The sequence below is a fragment of the Hylobates moloch genome, unplaced genomic scaffold, assembly GCF_009828535.3.
Source record: "Hylobates moloch isolate HMO894 unplaced genomic scaffold, HMol_V3 SCAFFOLD_14, whole genome shotgun sequence".
NCBI lineage: Eukaryota > Metazoa > Chordata > Mammalia > Primates > Hylobatidae > Hylobates > Hylobates moloch.
In genome coordinates, this window is record NW_026652289.1 from 9,826,681 (window position 1) to 9,849,815 (window position 23,135).

General features: G+C 46.8%; 1 protein-coding gene and 1 non-coding gene across 2 annotated transcripts in view; one reads left to right on the forward strand and one right to left on the reverse strand.

Moving 5' to 3' along the window:
• Positions 1-23,135, reverse strand: part of DOP1B (DOP1 leucine zipper like protein B) — a 130,362-nt gene that overhangs the window by 12,553 nt on the left and 94,674 nt on the right. Inside the window, exons 24-33 of the mRNA XM_058427852.1 lie at positions 21,045-21,060; positions 17,703-17,806; positions 14,820-14,924; positions 14,656-14,722; positions 8,489-8,633; positions 4,227-4,306; positions 3,264-3,373; positions 2,993-3,139; positions 1,016-1,077; positions 178-306 (exon numbers count right to left, since the gene is read on the reverse strand). Of these exons, the coding sequence (XP_058283835.1) occupies positions 178-306; positions 1,016-1,077; positions 2,993-3,139; positions 3,264-3,373; positions 4,227-4,306; positions 8,489-8,633; positions 14,656-14,722; positions 14,820-14,924; positions 17,703-17,806; positions 21,045-21,060 (965 nt within the window). The remainder of the gene's footprint in view (positions 1-177; positions 307-1,015; positions 1,078-2,992; positions 3,140-3,263; positions 3,374-4,226; positions 4,307-8,488; positions 8,634-14,655; positions 14,723-14,819; positions 14,925-17,702; positions 17,807-21,044; positions 21,061-23,135) is intronic.
• Positions 19,805-19,909, forward strand: LOC116482817 (small nucleolar RNA U13). Its single transcript, XR_004252079.1, has one exon. It is a non-coding gene; the product is annotated as a small nucleolar RNA U13 (small nucleolar RNA).

Consider the following 23,135-nt stretch of genomic DNA (forward strand, 5'->3'; position numbering starts at 1 on the left):
CTTTCCACCTTCTGCCATAGGATGTCGCAGGAAGAAGGCCCTTGCCAGATGCCAGCCCTGGATATAGGACTTCTCAGCCTCCAGAACTGTGAGGAAATAAATTTCTGTTTTTATAAATTCCCCAGTCTCAGGTATTCTGTTACAGCAGCAAAAATCAGACTAAGACAGCTGTCTTACCTTGTATCAGTGGAAGGTAAAGGTGGTATTGATCAAGTTCTCCACTGAATACAGCAAAAGCCTGGCGCTTTAACAGCATGGCTTTCTGTTCAAAACTTGAGAATAGTTTCAAAGAACTGCTCTGCATGTCTAGAATAAATACAGCAAATACGTTTTACTTAGTGAGAAAGCCATAATTGGAGGTAAGTGATGGGAAATTCATACTAGTGTAATTCTATATTCCCTGGTGAAAAATCATGATCTTTATTAAGTAAGGACATGAGATTACTGTTCCCATGTATATTTAAAAAAATAGTTATTTCTCTTTTTATTTCTTATTTGAGACAGGATCTCATTCTGTCACCCAGGCTGGAGTGCAGTGGTGGGATCACAGCTCACTGCAGCCTCGACCTCCTGGGTTCAAGTGATCCTCCTGCCTCAGTCTCCCAAGTAGCTGGGATTACAGGCGTGAGCCACCGTGCCCAGCCCAATACTGATTTATTTAATAATACTTAATGATAGCGCATGAGAAGGGATCTAAGGTGTAGAAAAGTCCTCCTAGTAAATTATAGAAACTTATTACTTTCAGCACAAATGTCAAGATGTGAAGCTGGATGCTTTCAGCAGTATTTCTCCACTATAAACTATGAAAAAGGTTGTCATGGCATTCTTGTCAATAAATTGCAACTGGAAAAGACTACTGATTTAGTCCTGCCATATTATGACATCACATTACAGTCTTTGTGGCTTAGACAGCACCATAAATGTGTGAGTAGGGTTCAGAAATACATGAAAAAGCTGGTTATATTGGCATTGATCCTATCAAGTGTGAGTTATGCAAAAGTAACATAGAACTTACTCATTAAATCCTTAAACATTGTTTTCTCATGAGTCAAAAGATGGTCAATAATGGACTTCCAACTGGATATTAAAGAAAGCAAAATCAATTAAATTTGCAGTGGATGATAGTTTGACTCAAAACATTAAGAAAATAACATACCCCCTTAAGATATATTAAAAACTGCTTTCTGGGCCAGGTGCAGTGGCTCACGCCTATAATCCCAGCACTTTGGGAGGCTGAGGTGGGAGGATCACCTGAGGTTGGGAGTTCCAGACCAGCCTGAGCAACATGGAGAAACCCCGTCTCTACTAAAAATAGAAAATTAGCAGGGCGTGGTGGCGCATGCCTGTAATCCCAGCTACTCGGGAGGCTGAGGCAGGAGAATCGCTTGAACCTGGGAGGTGGAGGTTGTGGTCAGCCGAGATTGTGCCATAGCACTCTAGCCTGGGCAACAAGAGCAAAACTCCATCTCAAAAACAAACAAAAAAACTGCTTTCTGAAAACAGGTTAGTGATAGAAATAAATAGTTTACATATAAAAGAAAGCTACGAAAAAGCTTTTCATTTATAACCCTAACATAGGGAATGAATAATGACTTTTTCCAGTTTACCATAAAGAAACAAATTGACAAGGCACTCTGGCTTTTTCAAGGGTTATTCTTAAATATGTTCATACAGGATGATATTCACACAGTTGTGTTGATGAAGAGTGGGGTAGTGAAGACAAATACCACCCTTAGCTCTTCTTTCCGAATGGGCTACCCCAGCAGAGCAACAAGATCACACGGAGGGAGGCCACAGGGCCACCAGCAGCCCTCTAGGGGTGGCCATGCTTTCATGCCATACAAAAAGCGTTCCCAATCTCTACCCTCTATCGCTGAGCCTTCCCGTCATTAATAAAGGAGTGGCTTTCTTTCTTTCTGGTTATTTTGAGATAGGGCCCAGGGTCGTGAGCTGTCGCCCAGGCTGGAGTGCAGTGGCATAATCACAGCTCACTGCAGCCTCAACCTCCTCGGCTCAAGCGATCCTCCTGCCTCAGGCTTCCATGTAGCTGGGACCACAGGCATATGCCCACATGCCTGGCTAATTTTTTTGATTTTTTTTGTAGAGATGGGGTTTCACTTTGTTGCCCAGGCTGGTCTCCAACTCCTGGGCTCAAGCAATCCTCCCGCCTAAGCCTCCCAATATGTTGGATTACAGGTGTGAGCCACCGTGACCCGCCCTGAGTGGTTTTCTTGATCTCAGGAAAAGGCCCAGGAGCACATCTTGCATGTGAGTCTCAGCGGATCTCTGCCTGACTGCTGCAAGATCTCAGTAAGAACTTGTGGAGTATCAGCCGAGAAGTGGGGTAAAGACACCCCCAGGGTCACCCAGTGGGCTCTGTCATCTTAACACTGGCCAATTATTTTGTGATTACAAGACAAAGCAGTATTAGATAGAACAACTATCACTAGAACCCCAGGTTCTGCTATTTATTTATTTGAGACGGAGTTTCACTCTTGTTGCCCAGGCTGGAGTACGGTGGTGGGATCTTGACTCACTGCAAACTTCACCTCCCAGGTTCAAGCGATTCTCATACCTCAGCCTCCCGAGTAGCTGGGATTACAGGTGTGCACTGCCATGCCCGGCTAATTATTGAATTTTTTAGTAGAGACGGGGTTTTGCCATGTTGGCCAAGCTGGTCTCGAACTCCTGGGCTCAGGTGATCCACCCACCTTAGCCTCCCAAAATGCTGGGATTATAGGCATGAGCCACTGTGCCCAGTCAAGAAATAACATGCTCTCTGAATTAAGTGAAATTCCTCTTTGTACTTTAAAAGACGTAATCCCTTTCCCATGAACACATGGTCAACATGCGAGCCTGTGACAGGAACGTCCTGTTATTTGGGTTGATCCTATGGCTGTGCTTCTATTTCAGGAATGAGAATTATGTAAACCAAAATGCTGTTTCCACCTGAAGATTCAGAGCACACTGTTATCAGGACAGCATATCTTACTGAACACAAGAAGTATCCATCTGAAAGAAAGCGGGGTCGAGAAACAGCTCCAGGACCTCCTTTCTCCAGGCTCGCTTTGTGTAGGCATAGCCACTCAGGGAGCTCAGCAGCTGAGCGCCAGCCCGGAAGCTGGGAGCATTGTAGGCACTGAGTGGGAGTGGGAAGAGAGAAGGGTCAAGGTCAAGGACTGTCCAAGGAAAACCACTTGATTCATTTGTGAAAACATATTTTTCTGTGTATGGGTGGGAAGAAACGGCGAAGATGACATTACCTGTGGTTGCGTAAGTATGGAAAAACATAGTAAAGCAGACGGGAAATTAACGGCACAGCTTTCTCCTTCTCATCACTTCGATAAACCATGTCCAGGAGGGAAGCCAGTACCTAAAAGAACAAGACCCTAAGAAAACAGAAACTGGCCGGGTGCGGCAGCTCATGCCTGTAATCCCAGCACTCTGGGAGGCTGAGGAGGGCGGATCACTTGAGGTTGGGAGTTTGAGACTGGTCTGGCCAACATGGTGAAACCCCATCTCTACTAAAAATACAAAAATTAGCCAGGTCCTGTAATCCCAGCTACTCAGGAGGCTGAGGCGGGAGAACTGCTTGAACCCGGGAGGCAGAGGTTGCAGTGAGCCGAGATCACGCCACTGCACTCCAGCCTGAGTGCAGACTCCAGAGCACGACTCCATCTCAAAAAAAGAAAACAGAAAGAAAAAAAAAAAACCCTCGGAAGCAGGCAACAATAAGAAGAGCAGTCATGGCTGAGAGTGGTGGGTCATGCCTGTAATCCCAGCACTTTGGGAGGCCAAGGTGAGTGGATCACGAGATCAGGAGATTGAGACCATCCTGGCCAACATAGTGAAACCCTGTCTCTACAAAAAACTAGCTGGGCATGGTGGCGCACACCTGTAGTCTCAGCTACTCAGGAGGCTGAGGCAGGGGAATGGCTTGAACCCGGGAGGTGGAGGTTGCAATGAGCCAAGATGGCGCCACTGCACTCCAGCCTGGCGACACAGCAAGACTCTGTCTCAAAAAAACAAAAAAAAGTGCAGTCCTTAAAGCAAAGCCTAACCCAAAACTCCATGGTGCAGCTTGAGGCCAATGCTGCCTGATGGACGAGCTCACCTGGGAGGGTGCGGTCCACGCTCACTGGCACCTGAGAATGAACAAATGTCTTTGCAACAATTCGTGACGGTGCTCATTTCCACAAAGGATGACAGGTCAGGTGTGTATTTACCTCTGCCAGGAGAGAGAGGGCTTGCACGCTGTACACCGAAGGGGCGGATGAAGACACCATTGCTGAAGCTGCAGCAGCATCTGTGAACAGAAAGAGGCATTTGTGTGTTAACTATGATGGACGGGTCACCATTTACTGTCCCCAAAAGCACTGCATGAATGTGAGCCATCAGCTCCCACCTTTCATACCAATTGTGTCCATATGACTCAGGTATTCCTCTCTGTTAACATTCACTCTTTTTTTTTTTTTTTTGAGATGGAGTCTCACCCTGTCGCCCAGGCTGGAGTGCAGTGATGTGATCTCGGCTCACTGCAGCCTCCACCTCCTGGGTTTAAGCAATTCTCCTGCCTCGTCTTCCCGAGTAACTGGGACTACAGGCATGCGCCACCATGCCTGGCTAATTTTTGTATCTTTAGTAGAGACAGGGTTTTGCCATGTTGGCCAGGCTGGTCTCGAACTCCTGGCCTCAAGTGATCCTCCTGCTTTGGTCTCCCAAAGTGCTGGGATTATAGGCGTGAGCCACCATGCCTGGCCAACATTCAACTTTTTATTTTTATTTTTGAGACAGGTTCTCGCTCTGTCACCCAAGCTGGAGTGCAGTGGCATGATCATGGCTCACTCTATCCTTGACCTCCCAGGCTCAAGTGATCCTCCTGCCTCAGCCTCCCGAGTAGCTGAGGGCACAGGTGCACACCACCACACCCAAGTAATTTTAAAATTATTTATAGAGACAAAGTCTTGCTATGTTGCCCAGGGTGGTCTTGAATTTCTGGGCTCAAATAATTTGCCTGCCTTGGCCTCCCTAAGTGCTAGGACTATAGGCGTGAGCCACTGCACCCTGCCAACATTGAGTTTCAACAACTAAGAATCTGGATATTTTGATCAAATAAATTAGCACTAACTCACTGACATCCTCTCCATTTCCATTCTTGTTATCGTTCTTGAAACTTCACGACCCCTTTGGATGCTCCCTCCTACATCCCAGCCTCTAAGCCCCTGGCCCTCTTCTCTTCTAACCATCCCCCACTCCGCTCCAGCTCCACCACCGTCATACCCTTGACCTCACCAGCTTCTCAAATCTCCGTTTCCAGCATCCTCCTCTGACCACCCTCTGGCATTTTCCTGCATCCTAGGACAGCTTTCCAGTCCCTGAGTCCTACTGCCTAACTACCCAGCAGCTGCTACAGGTCCTCACCTCCCACCCACACCCAGCGTCAGTCATCTACCTGGGAAACACCCTTCATTCCTTTGCTTCTTTCCCTCGGAAGGACTCAACCAGAAGAATGCACTGCTGGGTATACCCAATGATCTGTCTGCGTAGTTATGTGTAGCTAAATGTTCCAGAGAAAACCAGATCACCAAGCTACTGATCTTACTTTATGTCATGACCATGAATCTCTCAAGAGATTTGATGCTAACACATGTTCCCAGGTGGGGTGCTGGCTTTCCCACTCTCCAACATAATTCTTTTTTTTTTTTTTTTTTTTTTTTTGTGAGACAAGGTCTCGCTTTGTTGCCCAGGCTGGAGTACAGTGGCGCAATCTCAGCTCACTGCAGCCTCTGCCTCCCAGGTTCTAGTGATTCTCCTGCCTCAGCCTCCCGGGTAGCTGGGATTACAGGCACACACTACCATACCTGGCTAATTTTTGTATTTTTAGTAGAGACAGGGTTTCACCATGCTGGCCAGGCTGGTCTCAAACTCCTGACCTCAGGTGATCTGCCCACCTCAGCCTCCCAAAGTGCTACGATTACAGGTGTGAACCACTGCGCCTGGCCTTTTTTTTTGAGTCTTGCTCTGTCGCCCAGGCTGGAGTGCAGTGATGCCATCTCGACTCACTGCAACCTCTGCCTCCCCTTTTGTAGAGATGGGGTCTTGCTGTGTTATCACGATAGTCTTTTTTTTTTTTTTTTGAGATGGAGTTTGGTTGCTCTGTCACCCAGGCTGGAGTGTAGTGGCATGATCTTGGCTCACTGAAACCTCCACCCCCCGGGTTCAAGTCATTCTCCTGCCTCAGCCTCCTGAGTAGCTGGGACTACAGATGCCCGCCACCATACCTGGCTAGTTTTTGTATTTCTAGTAGAGATGGAGTTTTGCCAAGTTGGCCAGGCCAGTCTCGAACTCCTGACCTCAGGTGATCCACCCACCTTGGCCTCCCAAAGTGCTGGGATTACAGGCCTGAGCCACCGCGCCCAGCCTGATTTGTTTTTAAATGGAGTATATCCCAAAGTGCTGGGATTACAGGTGGGAGCCACTACACCCAGCCCTGTTAACAATTTTCACAGAAGTAACAATGAAACCTAACAATATTTGAACATTTACTCTGCGCCGGGTACCGTCACAGTTTACACTGAAAACTGAAATGTAGTTTCTTGTTCCTGTATTAAATAAAACTGGGACCAAACATCCTTTCTCATGTTGTATTAAGCTCTACTGGCACTGGGCATACTGTCCTGTCCCTTTTGTTAAATGGTACTGACAGTAGCAAAGAAAATCACTTGCCCCAAGATATGCTTAATCCTGAGAAAAAAAAAAAGGATCATTTGTAATCACCTCAAGTGATCTGCCCACCTCAGCCTCCCAAAGTGCTGGGATTACAGGTATGAGTCACCCCTCCCAGCTTGATTTGCTAAATTTTCTTTCCATTGTTCTGCAAAAAGAAAAACACACATTCTCATCATCTTTATCCCACACGGATTTCTATCACCACGTCCAGGTAAATGGTCTTGGGGTGTTACTTTCTGGAGCCCCACCGAGGCTCGGTAAGGTCAGCAGGGTGGCATACACATTGTGGGACACCAGGTAAGGCGTCCTGGTGTTTAGCACACACACAAATTATGTTGTAAGAAATCAAAACAGACAGTTCAGTCACCTAGCTATGGATACAAAGGAAGAGTCTGGGCCGGGCACAGAGGGTCACACCTGTAATCCCAGCACTTTGGGAGGCCAAGGCGGGTGGATCACCTGAGGTCAAGAGTTTGAGACCAGCCTGGCCAACATGGTGAAATGCTGTCTTTACTAGCCACAAAAATTAGCTAGGCATGGTGGTAGACGTCTGTAATCCCAGCTATTCGGGAGGCTGAGGCAGGAGAATGGCTTGAACCGGGGAGGTGGAGGTTGCAGTGAGCCAAGATGACGCCACTGCACTCCAACCTGGGTGAACTCCCACCCGGGTGACAGAGTGAGACTCTGTCTCAAAAAATCAAAAACAAAAACGAAAAACAAAAAACAAAGAAAGAGTCTGGGTGAATGAACATAGACTTGAGAAGGTAGTTTGCTTTTTCCTATGCCTAAACTTTTTTTTTTTTAACTTTCCAACATCTTTTCCCATACCAGTTTTAATTAGATATAACTGACAAATAAAGCTGGTATACATTTCAGGTTATAACATGATGTTTTGATACATGTTTTCTTTTTTCAATATTTCACCATCCCTGCTGATATATGCAGACATTGTGAAATAACCCAAGTTAAGACATGCATCACCTCATGTACTTTCTTTCCTTTTTTTTTTTTTTTTTTTGAGGTGGAGTCTCACTCTGTTGCCCAGGCTGGAGTGCAGTGGCGCAATCTTGGCTCACTGCAACCTCCGCCTCCCAGGTTCAAGCAATTCTCTGCCTCAGCCTCCCATGTAGCTGGGATTACAGGCGCCCACTACCACACCCGGCTAATTTTTGTATTTTTAGTTAAGATGGGGTTTCACCATCTTGGCCAGGCTGGTCTTGAACTCCTGACCTCAGGTGATCCACCCGCCTCGGCCTCCCAAAGTGCTGGGATTACAGGCGTGAGCCACCATGCCTGGCCTCAAAGTGATGTTTTCTGAAGTTTGACTAACATCGTGTCGCTGCTCTAAATACTTTTTTTTTTTTGAGACGGAGTCTTGCTTTGTCACCTGGGCTGGAGCGCAGTGGCGTGATCTCGGTTCACTGCAACCTCCGCCTCCCAGGTTGAAGCCATTCTCCTGCCTCAGCCTCCCAAGTAGCTGGGACCACAGGTGCTTACTACTGTGCCAGGCTAATTTTTTTACTTTTAGTAGAGACGGGGTTTCGCCATGTTGGCCAGGCTAGTCTCGAACTCCTGACCTTGCTTTATCTGCCCGCCTCAGTCTCACAAAGTGCTGGGATTACAGGCGTGAGCCACCGCACCCAGCCTACCTTAAGTACTTTCTTTCTTTTTATGGTGAGAACACTCAAGATCTCTCTTAAGGAAAAGCCAGAACCACCCGCTGACCAGAGGCACTATCAGCTGACCCATCTCCACCTACCATACAGGTCCTCCTCAGCATCAGATTCTTCTAGAGAGGCCTGAGGTTGGGCCTTCACTTCCAGGTTTCTGCTTAGCCAGCTGGTTTGCTCCAAAGAAGAGCCGGCAATGTTCCCCACAGCTTCTAGGATTTTCTGAGTGATTTCCTGAGAATAATCAGGAGGAGGGGGAAAGGAAGTTAATTAAGGAAAAGAATGTTAAGTGCCTAAAACAGCACTGTCCAGTAGAAATAAAATGCAGGCCACAGCTGTGAGCATATATGTACCATTAAGCTTTCTAGGAGCCACATTAAAGGTAAAAATAAACAGTTAAAGTTAAATTAATAATATAGGCTGGGTGCAGTGGCTCATGCCTGTAATCCCAGCACTTTGGGAGGCTGAGGCAGGGGGATCACTTGAGGTCAGGAGTTCGAGACCATCCTGGCCAACATGGTGAAACCCTGTCTCTACTAAAAAAAATACAAAAATTAGCTGGGCGCGATGGCACATGCCTGTAGTCCCAGTACTCGGGAGGCTTAGGCAAGAGAATCGCTTGATCCCAGGAGGTGGAAGCTGCAGTGAGCTGAGATCATGCCACTGCACTCCAGTCTGGATGACAGAGTGAGACTTTGTTTCAAAAAAAAATTAATATTTTATTTAACCCAATATATACAAAATATTATCAACATGCACTCAATATAAAAATTATTAATAGGCTAGGTGTGGTGGCTCATGCCTATAATCTCAGCACTGTGGGAGGCTGAGGCAGGCGGATCACCTGAGGTCAGGTGTTTGAGACCAGCCTGACCAACATGGTGAAACCCCATTTCTAATAAAAATACAAAATTAGGTGGGTGTGGTGGATGCATGCCTGTAATCCCAGGTACTTTGGAGGCTGAGGCAGGAGAATCACTTGAACCCAGGAGGTGGAGGTTGCAGTGAGCCAAGATCATGCCATTGCACTCCAGCCTGGGCAACAGGAGCAAAACTTCGTCTCAAAAAGAAAAAACAAAAACAAAACCTATTAATCAGATTTTGCATTCTCTTTTGTGTGTGCCCTAAGTCTGAAATCCAATGTGTATTTTGCACTTACAGCACATTCAATTCAGACTACCACATTTTTCTTTTTGGGAGGTGGTGGGCAGGACAGGGTCTTGCTCTGTCAACCAGGCTGGAGTGTAGTGGTGCAATCAAGACTCACTGCAGCCGGGTGCGGTGGCTCACGCCTGTAATCCCAGCACTTAGGGAGGCCGAGGCAGGCAGATCACAAGGTCAAGAGATCGAGACCATCATGGCCAACATGGTGAAACCCCGTCTCTGCTAAAAATACAAAAATTAGCTAGGTGTGGTGATGCGCGCCTGTAATCCCAGCTATTTGGGAGGCTGAGGCAGAAGAATCATTTGAACCCAGGTGACAGAGATTGTGGTGAGCCAACATAGTGTCACTGCACTCCAACCTGGTGACAGAGTGTTGTGGGAAGTCAGGGACCCTGAACAGAGGGACCGGCTGGAGCCACAGCAGAGGAACATAAACTGTGAAGATTTCATTTTAATATGGACATTTATCAGTTCCCAAATAATACTTTTATAATTTCTTACACCTGTCTTTAATCTCTTAATCCTGTAATCTTCGTAAGCTGAGGATGTACATCATCACAGGACCACTGTGATAATTGTGTTAACTGTACAAATTGATTGTAAAACGTGTGTTTGAACAATATGAAACCAGTGCACCTTGAAAAAGAACAGAATAACAGTGATTTTTAGGGAACAAGGGAAGACAACCATAAGGTCTGACTGCCTGTGGGGTCGGGGAAAAAAGAGCCATATTTTTCTTCTTGCAGAGAGCCTATAAACGGACGTGCAAGTAGGGAAGATATTGCTAAATTCTTTTCCTAGCAAGGGGTATTATTATGAATACTCTGGGAAAGGAATGTATTCCTGGGGTGAGGTCTATAAACTGCCGCTGTGGGAATGTCTGTCTTAGGCGGTTGAGATAAGGACTGAGATACGCCCTGGTCTCCTGCAGTACCCTCAGGTTTACTAGAGTGGGGAAAAACTCCACCCTGGTAAATTTGTGGTCAGACCGGTTCTCTGCTCTCGAACCCTGTTTTCTGTTAAGATGTTTATCAAGACAATACGTGCACCGCTGAACACAGACCCTTATCAGTGGTTCTGCTTTTGCCTTTTGTCCTGTTCCCTCAGAAGCATGTGATCTTTGTTAGACCCTTATCAGTAGTTCTGCTTTTTGCCCTTTGAAGCATGTGATCTTTGTACCTACTCCCTGTTCTTACGCCCCCTCCCCTTTTGAAACCCTTAATAAAAACTTGCTGGTTTGAGGCTCAGGCGGACATCACGGTCCTACTGATATGTGATGTCACCCCTGGTGGCCCAGATGTAACATTCCTCTCTTTATACTGTGTCTCTTTATTTCTCAGCTGGCTGACACTTATGGAAAATAGAAAGAACCTACGTTGAAATACTGGGGGTGAGTTCCCCCAATAACAGAGCAAGACTCCATCTCAAAAAAAAAAAAAAAAAAAAAGACTCACTGCAGCCTCGACCTCCTGGGCTCAAGCCATCCTCAGGCTCCCAGGTAGCTGGGACTACAGGCGCATGCCACCACATCTGGATAATTTTTAAATTTCTTGTAGAGACGGGGTCTTCCTATGCTGCCCAGACTGCAGATTAGCCACACTTCAAGTGCTCAACAGCCACCTGTGGTTAACAGCTACTATACTGGCCAATGTAGGTAAAATATACAGAGAACACAAGTCATCACTGCACACTGATGAAAAAGCAATAAATTGTATTTAGTGGATTGGCTTTCTGGTTTCTCTAGGACCACAGGTTCTTCCTAGAAATGCATCTTTCAATAATACACAAGAACCAAAGGTCAGTAAGTTAAACTGACTCAGTGGGGTGAGGTGAGGAGTCATCCACTCTCAGGAGTATGATCAGTAAAGAATCTGGTTAGTAGCTGGAGAGACAGAAACTCGAAGCAGGCTTCTCAGCCAGTGTCATCAAGTGTCACCAGCTATGAGTGGCTATAATCCTTGACATCTGAGAATTTTATAATCCTGACCTCAACTGTGCCACAAGGTTCCTAGGCTCAGCAGTTGTGTTGAGGTGTGAAGCAGGGCACACCTGCCTGCTGGGTGAGAGAAGGGTGTGCTCGAGGGAACTGGCTATTCGGCTAACTTAGGCAGGGCTGGGTGTGAAGGGCACAAGGAAAGTCAGGAAAAGGGATTAAGGGCTTAGAGGAGTTCCCGTAAGGACTGATGAAAGCACTGAGTGGATGGGTGTGATATTGTGGAAATGTTTTTGGCCTTTCTCCCCATTTCCCAGCTATAACTCCTAAATTCCTTGGATTCTCCAAAGTAATACATGTCTTAGATGGCTGTGGCTGGGGGCCCCCAGAGAACTTCAGCTCCCCAACCTCCAGGAAGGGGAGAGGAGGGCTTGGAAGCTCTGTGCCCCTTCCCACGTACCTTGCCTGATCATCGCTTCATCTGTATCCTTTCTAATCTCCTTTATAATAAACTGGTCAGCTGGGTGTGGTGACTCATGCACTTTGGGAGGCTGAGGCAGCCGGATTACGAGGTCAGGAGTTCGAGACCAGCCTGGCCAACATGGTGAACCCCCCACCTCTACTAAAAATACAAAAATTAGCTGGCATGGTGGCGGGCACCTGTAATCCCAGCTACTCAGGAGGCTGAGGCAAGAGAATCGCTTGAACCTGGGAGGCGGAGGTTGCAGTGAGCTGAGATCGTGCCATTGCACTCCAGCCTGGGCAACAAGAGCAAGACTCCATCTCAAAAAATAATAATAATAAATAAATAAAATAAACTGTTCGATGTGTTCCCTGAGTTCCACGAGCCATTCCAGCTAATTAACAGAACCCAAGGAGTGGGTAGTGGGAACCCTAGTTTAGAGCTAGTATGTCAGAAGCACAGATGAAACCACTTGGGGCTTGTGATTGGCATCTGAGGGGGTGGGGCAGTCTTGTGAGACTGAGCCCTCAACCTGCAGGATCTGAAGCTATCTCCAGGTGGGGAATGCCAGAATTGAATGGAATTGGACGGCGCCTATCTAGTGTCCACTGCAGAACTACTAGCTTGGTTGCTGGTGGGAAGAAATTCCCACGCGTTTTGGTTACGAGGTCATAGGAGGATTCTATGTTATGAGAGTGTGGTAGGAAAATCACACTTTGTTTTTTTCTATATCCTCAGTGGGGAAGAAGCATAGGGTGTGGCTCAAAACAGTAGGAAGGAATTAGTGTTGGGGAGGCCAGGTGTCATGAGACAGAAAGAAGCAGATGCCACCTGGTCCCCGCAACCAAAAGGAGCAGAGAAGAGGCATGCCAGCTGCAACAACGGAGGGAATGCCTGTGGCCAGAGCCCTCTCCAGGCTGCCTGAAGACAGAGGGGCCTACTACAGGCAACAGGCCACAAAAGCAAGGAGGGCTTAGGTGAGCAAGTGCTATCCCAGCACCTTGACGTGCAGCATCGGCATTGTAACAACGTTTTCTTCTCTGGCTACAAGTCAAGGCCAAAGGAGGAGGCACTGGAATTTTCTAATTATGCTTTATGGTGTTTTTTTTTGTTTTGTTTTGTTGTTTTTGAGACAAAGTTTCACACTTGTTGCCCAGGCTGGAGTACAGTGGTGAGATCTCGGCTCACTGTAACCTCTGCCTCCCAGGTTCAAGCGATTTTCCTGCCTCAGCCTTCCGAGTAGATGGGATTATAGGCATCCACCACCAGGCGTGGCTAATTTTTGTATTTTTAGTAGCGGTGGGGTTTCACCATGTTGGCCAGGCTGGTCTCGAACCCCTGACCTCAGATGATCCGCCCACCTTGGCCTCCCAAAGTGCTGGGATTGCAGGCGTGAGCCACCGCACCCGGCCTACTGTACTTTATACAGTACTCTTGTGGTTCAGAACTGTGGACCTGAGGCTGTTTCTGGATATACCTTTCACAAATGCCAGGGATCATAAAGATTAGCAGTAGTACCGCCAAGGCTATAAATGTGATAGAAAAGCCAACTGAATCAATGTCTATAATGGTTTGCAAAACAGTGATTTTTCCAACTTCATCATAACTTCTGTATTTATTAGTTGGCATTCCACTCTTTTTCTTTCTCCTATGATGAGTTTTATTTTTCAGTATTAAACAAATTTTTATGAGCATATATTACTGTTATAATGGGGGATAAGGCGTTTAAGGAAAGAAATCCATGTATGGAGGCTGGGCGTGGTAGCTCACGCCTGTAATCCCAGCACTTTGGGAGGCCAAGGTAGGAGGATCACCTGAGGTTAGGAGTCTGAGACCAGACCAGCCAACATGGAGAAACCCTGCCTCTACTAAAAATACAAAAAATTAGCCGGGCGTGGTGGCGTGTGTCTGTAATCTCAGCTACTTGGGAGGCTGAGGCAGGAGAATCGCTTGAACCCCGGAGGTAGAGGTTTCAGTGAGCTGAGACCGTGCCACTGCACTCTAGCCTGGGTGATGGAGTGAGATTCTGTCCAACCCCACCGCCCAAAAAAAAAAGAAATATCCATGTATGGAGATAGCTTCCTTTTTTTTTAATTTTTTTGAGACAGGATCTCTCTCTGTTGCCAGGCTGAAGTGCAGTGGCACGATCACAGCTCACTACAGCCTCAACCTCCCAGGCTCAAGGGATCCTCAGCCTCCCAAGTAGCTGGCACTATAGGTGTAGCTACCACACTAGGCTAATTTTTGTTTTTTTGTAGAGATGAGGTCTCACTATGTTACCCAGATTGGTCTCAAACTCCTGAGCTTAAGCAATCTGCCCGCCTCAGCCTCCCAAAGTGCTGGGATTACAAGTGTGTTCCACCGCATCTGGTGGGAGATAGATTTCTTATTCCATTTATGTTTTACAGTGAGATCCACATACATCTGCATACAGTGTGGAGGGTTAGGGGTGCAGCTGTCAATTCCACAATCGATTGCTCAAGCATTACACAAGAACCTTCATCAGAAAACTCGGGCCCCGGGACTGTCCGAACTCTCTAGAGACAACGATGGCAGAAGTAAGACTTGAGAACAAGTGCAAAGCTAACCTCAGATTCTGTTCAACGTCTCTTGTCTATCTGCTATCTGATATCCCCCGAAGGAGGACAGCACTGCTGGGGTAATGTCATTTGGCTGAACCTCTTTCATATACAAACCTGCAGGTCTTTTTGATCCTTCTTGTTTTCCAAGTTGGGAGTTCTTGTTACAAAGTCATTCAGCATGCTGTTGGGAGACAATCAGCTTCAGATTAAAAATGCTGCAGAAATAAAATATGTGCCAAAAGAAAATATTACACAATGACAATGTGGTGACATGATACCTGAGAAGCAGAAAATACCCAGGTGGGGCTAGATTCAACTGTACAGACTCTTTCAATACTCCCAACAGTGAAGAAAAGTTCTCTTGCAAGGCTGGTACTGGGAGCCTGTTTTTTTTAAAAGATAGGAAAAATAACTACGAACAAGTCAAAATACAACATTTATTTATAAGCACATTTAAGATCCTGGCAGTTGGAAAGCAAAGGGTAAACAGCAAAACTCACTGAACTTTTTCTTTTTAAAAACTTACAATGTACATGAGCTAAACTTTGGTATTCTGGCAAACACTTGGAGTTTGGGAACCTGAAATCCTACTGCTGGCAGGTGAGATACTCCTGGTTTCCTTGTCTCTAAAATAAAAGCCTTAAAACTATATGATCGACCTTGACCTCTCATGCCTTTTTTTTTTTTTTGGTGAGACAGAGATTTACTTTTGTTGCCCAGGCTGGAGTGCAATGGCGCGATCTTGGCTCATCACATCCTCCGCCTCCCAGGTTCAAGCGATTCTCCTGCCTCAGCCTCCCAAATAGCCGGGATTACAGGCATGTGCCACCATGCCCGGCTAATTTTGTATTTTTAGTAGCAACGGGGTTTCACCATGTTGCCCAGGCTGATCTCGAACTCCTGACCTCAGGTGATCCGCCTGCCTCAGCCTCCCAAAGTGCTGGGATTACAGGCGTGAGCCACTGTGCCCGGCCTTTCTTCTATTTAATTTAATTAATTAATTAATTTATTTTTAAGATAGAGTCTTGCTCTGTCGCCCAGGCTGGAGTGCAGTGGCATGATCTCAGCTCACTGCAACCTTTGCCCCCCAGGTTTAAGCGATTCTCGTTCTTCAGCCTCCCAAACTGGGATTATAGGTGCGGGCCAACACAATGGGCTAATTTTTTGTATTTTTAGTAGAGATTAGTAGGGGTTCATCATGTTGGCCAGGCTGGTCTTGAACTCCTGGCCTCAAGTAAATTCACTTGCCTCGGCCACCCAAAGTGCTGGGATTACAAGGGTGAGCCACCATGCCCGGCTGATCTCTCAGGCCTTTCTAGTGCTAATAGTCTGCTTCCCTGAAGTGGCTGGTAACAGCATCACCTGTCAGAAGGCTGCAAAGCACTAGGTCCCAGGACACTCACCAGGAAACTAGTTGGCCTACCCTGCTCTATAGCTCTCAGGATGAGGGTTCTGAGATCACCGCTCCAAAGTGAGGCAGCACAACCCAGGAAGTGAAAGCTCAGACTGCAGTCAGAGCGTCCCAGGTCCAAGTCCTGGTTCTCCAACTTACTACCTACTGTGTGACCTAGGCGGTTCCTCCTCTGCAAAAGGAGGATGACCAAATCTAACCTGCAGCTCCCGGGAAAGCTCAGCTATCCCTCAGGCCACTACACTCAACATTCGCCAGCAACACAATATATATTAGCTGTCATAGGAGGGCAGTGACCGGCTCATCTTTAACTCCTGGAGGAAAGAACAACAATGATGCTCACGAGGAAAGTGGTCTGAATTTAACCCCACCCTGGTCATCTACCAGGAAGCCTCAGTTTACCGTCCTGCAACTTCAGAATGTGGTGAGTGGGAGTAACTACCTAATGTTAACTGTGTGAACCAAGGAACCTGTGACTGCTTGCTGGAGTTATATATAGTGAGGCTCCTGATGGCAATGTAGGGATACTGAGGCTTCCCTGAGAAGTGGTCTATACCCGCCCCACCCCCAATTTTTTTTTTTTTGAGATAGTCTCATTCTGTCCCCCAGGCTGGAGTGCTGTGGTGTGCTCTCAGCTCACTGCAACCTCTGCCTCCTGGGTTCAAGTGATTCACCTGCCTCAGCTTCCCGAGTAGCTGGGACTACAGGCATGCTGCCACTAAGCCCTGGCTAATTTTTTTGTAGTTTTAGTAGACATGGGGTTTCACCATGTTGGCCAGACTGGTCTCAAACTCCTGGCCTCAAGTGACTCACCCACTTCAGCCTCCCAAAGTGCTGGGATTACAGGCGTTGAGCCACCGCACCCAGCCACCTCACCCTCATTTTCTGCAACACAGAGCTGCACCTGGAATGCGGCCATTGTAAGATCTGAATGAGGTCCAGTAAAGCTTCTTTTTCATCCATGGGGAAAAACCTGCGGAATCCCCTTTAATGCTCTCTTAGCTAAGACACCTAATACATATATTAACTTAGCAAATCAAAGCAGAAACCTCTCCACATAAAACATGGGAAGGCACACTGAGAACGCCACCAGAAAGAATCATTTTGCCTTTTTTTTTTTTTTTGAGACAGAGCCTTGCTCTGTCACCCAGGCTGGAGAGCAGTGGTGAGGTCTTGGCTCACTGCAACCTCCGCCTCCTGGGTTCATGCAATTCTCCTGCCTCAGCCTCCCGAGTAGCTGGGATTACAGGCGCATGCCACCATGACCGGCTAATTTTTGTATTTTTAGTAGAGATGGGGTTTCACCATGTTGACCAGGCTGCTCTCAAACTCCTGGCCTCAAGTGCCGCCTGCCTCCAACTTCCAAAGTGCTGGGACTGCAGGCGTGAGCCACCGCGCCCGGCCCATTTCTCCTTTTTCTCAGAGGTCCTTAACACTTCCCTATCTTTGGTTTTTTTCTTTTTCTGTATCAATTTAATGCAAATCCGGCCCTTTTAAAGTTTAACAGGCCTCACATAAAGCTTTGCTCATATAAAGTGTTCGAGATACACTGCACGGATTTTAAGATGTTAACTCTCTGGAGAAAGAAAACTATAGATCAATACCTCAGGAAGAAATTATGACAACTTCAAGATATTTTCTGAACTATGGCTCTCTAGTAGTCTAGAAATAAGACCAGAGAGATTATGCAGGCTCACTGCAATAGCATCTGTATTTAAGGAAGTTTTTGGAGGATGGGGGACTGTATTACCTTTGGAGAAAAGCATAGCAAAACTGCAACACAGGAATGTCCACTAGGGGCGATTTCTGAAAACGAAAGTAAAACCAATTACTCCAAGTTGGTGGGAAATAAGGCTAAAAAGAATTCAGATACAAAATGAAACAGATCTATAGCCTAACAAAGTGAAGGTTTTTGACTAAAGAATCTTTCAGATATAACAACAGACATGATAGTGCCCATCATGTACAATTAAAACAAGTGTGTCCTATGAGTCCCCAAATCATTCGCACCCCCTTAGACTTCTACAGTGATCTCCCACCCTGTGTACCTACTTTACATTCCAGGCGTCAACAGGCATTTGGGGAAATCGGCATTGTAACCGAACTTGCCCAAACAGAAAGCTAGGGCCAGTGCTGACTCCAATGAATGCACATGATTACCAAGAGGCAAGAAAAAATTCTAATTCTTCTTTTGTTTCTTTCTTTTCTTTTTTTCTCTCTCTTTCTTTCTCTCTCTCTCTCTCTCTTTCTCTCTCTTTGACACAAGAGTCTTGCTCTGTTGCCCAGGCTGCAGTACACTGGCGTCATCTCAGCTCACTGCAACCTCCGCCTCCCGGGTTCAAGCGATCCTCGTGCCTCAGCCCCTCCAAGCAGAACCACCATACCCCGGCCACAAAATTCTAATTCTTAATTTAGAAGATGACTTCAAACCCAGCCCAGACAGCTTCCCCAAAAACCCCATGGCTGGAACTACTTGGAAACAAGTAGTTTTCCCCCCTCCTTGCTTATAAAAAGCTATTTGCGCTATTAATTAACTCAACTAACCACAAAATATAGTTTTGTTATTTGAACTGCCAAAACTCAGTCAGCTAGATAAAATCTGGTTCCTTTATAGCCCAGGAAAGACTAGAAATGGCAGGTATTTGTAAAAATTCAAGTAACGCGAAGGAACACAACCTAAACACACTCGCTCTGGCAGTCATAGCCTCTGTAGAGCTGTCTTCAGGACCTTGAAGAACCCCTTGGTTCTACGGCGACCAAGCCTGCAGCAGCACAGACTGCCCTGTGGAGTGCCATTCCCACGCCTAACATTTATGGACAAGAGTGAAAGGAGGCCGGGCGTGGTGGCTCATGCTTGTAATCCCGGAAGTTTGGGAAGCCAAGGTGGGTGGATCACTTGAGGTCAGCCATTCAAGACCAGCCTGGCCAACATGGTGAAACCCCATCTCTACTAAAAATACAAAAAAATTGGCTGGGCATGGTGGCGCAAGCCTGTAATCCCAGCTACTCAGGAGGCAGAGGCAGGAGGGTTGCTTGTACCCAGGAGGCAGAGGTTGCAGTGAACCAAGATCATGCCATTGCACTCTAGCTTGGGCAATAGAGCGAGACTCCATCTCAAAAGAGGAAGACCAGGCGCGGTGTCTCACGCCTGTAATCCCAGCACTTTGGGAGGCCAAGGCGGGTGGATCACGAGGTCAGGAGATCGAGACCATCCTCGCTAACAAGGTGAAACTCTGTCTGTACTAAAAATACAAAAAATTAGCTGGGAGTGGTGGCGGGTGCCTGTAGTCCCAGCTACTCAGGAGGCTGAGGCAGGAGAATGGCATGAACCCAGAAGGCAGAGCTTGCAGTGAGCAGAGATCGCGCCAGCCTGGGTGACAGAGCGAGACTCCATCTCAAAAAAAAAAAAAAAAAAAAAAAAAAAACGCAACGGGATGACCATACATTCTTGGGAGAGTGGGAGACCTGGGCCAGATCCCCAAGAAATATTGTGGAAGTCATCGGGGTCCTTTTACATTTGAAGCCTTAAGCACTGAGCTGGCTCATAACCTGGCCTCGCAGTGTTGTGTTGTTATTTTTTAGGATGGCTTCTCTTCTCTTCTCTGCCAAGCTAGAATATAGGAGGACTGAGGGCAGGAACTGTTTTTTCCACTATTTAGCCTCCACGACACCACTCAGTGCACACAGAGCATTGTCGATAAACACTGGAACGAACAAAGAGGCCAGGGGCTGGAGGATAACTGGCTGGGTAGCGCCCAATGGCCAGGCCCTCAGGGCCTGGACATTTCTATAGGTGGCTGCCCTGTGTCATATGTGAGGCTGAAAAAAATGGCTGAAGAAAAAAGTCTTCCGATTCATCTGCAGTTCATGAGTGTGATGACTGGGTGTTCACGCGCATGCATGAGATGTGCCACCCTCAAACCTTGTTACAATGGTCGGCACATTACCCGTCTAATGTGAAAAAAAAAAAAGTCTTTCGTTTTGAGACAGGGTGTTGCTCTGTACTGGAGTGCAGTGGCGTGATCCTGGCTCAATGCAGCCTCAACTTCCCTGGCTCAAGTGATTCTCCCACCTCAGCCTCCCAAGTAGCCGAGGCTACAGGTGCGTACCACCATGCCTGGTTAATTTCTTTTTTCAGTTTTTTATTTTATTTTATTTTATTTTATTTTATTTTATTTTATTTTATTTTTAGAGTCAGCGTTTTACTTTGTTGCCCAGGCTGGTCTTGAACTTCTGGGCTCAAGCAATCCCCCTGCTTCGGCTTCCCAAAGTGCTGGGATTACAGGAGTGAGCCACCCTTTAACACTCTAAAATCATAATATCTATCTACCTATCTACCTACCTACCTACATCTATCTACCTACCTAACTACTATCTATCTATCTACCTATCTATCTATCTATCTATCTATCTATCTATCTATCTATCTACCTACCTACCTACCTACCTACCTACCAACCAACCTATTTTTTTATGTGTTTGTCCGTCCGCAGTTCTTGGTTCGTAACTCCTGCCCTCCTTTTACCTGCCCCAAGGCAGGAATCTAATCTGACTACGGTTCGTAAGACCCTCATTCTGGAGAGGGTCCTGTCCCCCACCCTGGAGGAATGAGTGCTGTGCAGACAGGCCAAGAAGAATCTAACAGGCAGGCCCTGCTGGGTTTCCCCAGTCACTGTATTAAGTACTAGATCACACTCTTTTTGTCCAATCACATTTCAACATGGTTGTCCATGCTTTAGTCATGCCCATCCAATGAAGTTTCCATAAAACGCCCAAGAAGACTGAGTTTGGTGAGCTTCCAGAGAGCAGAGCACATGAAGGTTCTGTGCCCACGGAGGGCACGGGAGCTCTGCACCTCTTCCCCCACACCTCGCCCTACGCATCCCTTCATCTGTATCCTCAGTAGTAGCCTTTATAATAAACCAGTAAACGTGTTTCTGGAGTTCTGCGAGCTGCTCTGACAAATTAATTGAACCCAAAGAGGGGGGTTCGTGGGAATCCCATCTTGAAGCTAGTCAGTCAGAAGTTCCAGAGGCCCAGACTTGTGACTGGTGTCTGAAGTGAAGGGTGCTCTTGGGGACTGAGCCCTCACCCTGTGGGATCGGACACTATCTCCAAGCAGATAGAGTAGGAATTGAATTGGAGGACACCCAACTGGTGTCCACTGCGGAATCAATTGCTTGCTTGGTGGTGGGGAGAACTCCCCTCATATTTGGGGTAAGAGAAGTCTTTTGTGTTGATTTTTATGTTGTTGAGTGAGGACACAGTTGAGTTGTTTTTTTTTTTCCAGATACAGAACTGTGTTAGTCCTCTTGTGACTGGCTTATTTCATTCAACTTAACGTCTTCAAGCTTCATCCATGTTGAGGATCTGACATCCATGTTGTGTAGCACGTGTTGGAATTTCATTCCTCTTAAAGCTGAGTCCTAACGCACTGCACGCACAGATCTCACTTCGTTAGCCACGCACCCACTGATACACACATGGATTGCTTCTGCCTTTTGGCTGTTGTGAATAATGCTGCTATGAACACCGGTACACAAACATCTGTTCAAGTAAAGCTATGTTTTTTAATAATCGCTTTCTCCATTGCACGACTTTTCTTTTTTTTGGACAGAGTCTCACTCTGTCACCCAGGTTGGAGTGCAGTGGCTCGATCATAGCTCACTGCAGCCTCAAACTCCTGTGCTCAACTGATCCTCCTGCCTCAGCCTCCCAAGTAGCTGGGACTACAGGTGTGCACTACCACACCCAGCTAATTTTTTAAATTTATTGTAGAGATGGTGTCTCCCTACGTTGCCCAGGCTGGTCTCGAACTCCTGGACTAAAGTGCTAGGATTAAAGGCATGAGCCACCATGCCCGGCCCCCCTAATTTTCATTTAGATTATTCTTAAATTTTTGCTAACTGTATGATTTTAAATTGTTTGACAGAAGGCAATTATTTCAAGATTGAAATAAATCCCTGGTTTTTATTAAATTAGTTAATTAAGAGCAAAACAGCTCTGCTGCTTTCAATGATGAAGCCTGCTTTGGTAAAAACAAAAACAGAAGACTCTAAGGCAACGCAGATTTTTTTTTTTTTTTTTTTTTGAGATGGAGTCTCGCTCTGTCGCCCAGGCTGGAGTGCAGTGGCGCAATCTCGGCTCACTGCAAGCTCCGCCTCCTGGGTTCACGCCATTCTCCTGCCTCAGCCTCTCCGAGCAGCTGGGACTACAGGCGCCCGCCACCACACCCAGCTAATTTTTTGTATTTTTAGTAGAGACGGGGTTTCACCGTGGTCTTGATCTCCTGACCTCGTGATCCGCCTGCCTTGGCCTCCCAAAGTGCTGGGATTACAAGTGTTAGCCACCGTGCCCGGCAGGGAATGCAAATATTAAAGCACACAGCTTGCCCTGTTTTAAATCCACTGTGTATAATTGAAGAAGCGCTCTAGACAACATGGGCCCTCCAGGCTGCTGTAAGGAAACTGAGCAGAAGAATTACAAGGAACTTCTCGGTTCAATGACATCATCCTGAAGGTTTCTGTTTCACAGCAGCCAGATGAAATCTCCTCTTTCTCAGAGTGTCTATCATTAGTTATGTTCTCTGACATTTATTTTCTACTTTTATAAAAAAATTATGCGGCCAGGCATGGTGGCTCTCGCCGGTAATCCCAGCACTTTGGGAGGCCGAGGCGGGAGGACTGCTTGAGCCTAGGAGTTCCAGACCAGCCTGGGCAATGTGGCAAACCCCGTCACTACAAAAAATACAAAAATTAGCCAGGCGTGGTGGTGTGCATGTGTGGTCTCAGCTACTTAGGAAGATCACTTGAGCCTGGGGAGGCCGAGGCTATGGTGAGCTGTGATTTCGCCACTGCACTGCAGCCTAGGTGACAGTGAGATCCTGTCTTAAAAAACAAAAAGTTTTAAAAAAAATTATGCAAATTTTGGCCAGGCATGGTGGCTCACGCCTGTAATCCCAGGACTTCGGGAGGCCAAGGCAAGTGGAGTTCCAGACCAGTCTGGCCAACATAGCAAAATCCCGTCTCTACTAAAAAAAAAATACAAAAATTAGCCGGGCTTGGTGGTGCGCACCTTTAGTAATCCCAGCTACTCAGGAAGCCGAGACACGAGAATCACTTGAACCCTGGAGGCGGGGTTGCAGTGGGCTGAGATTGCACCACTGCACTCCAGCCTGGGCGAC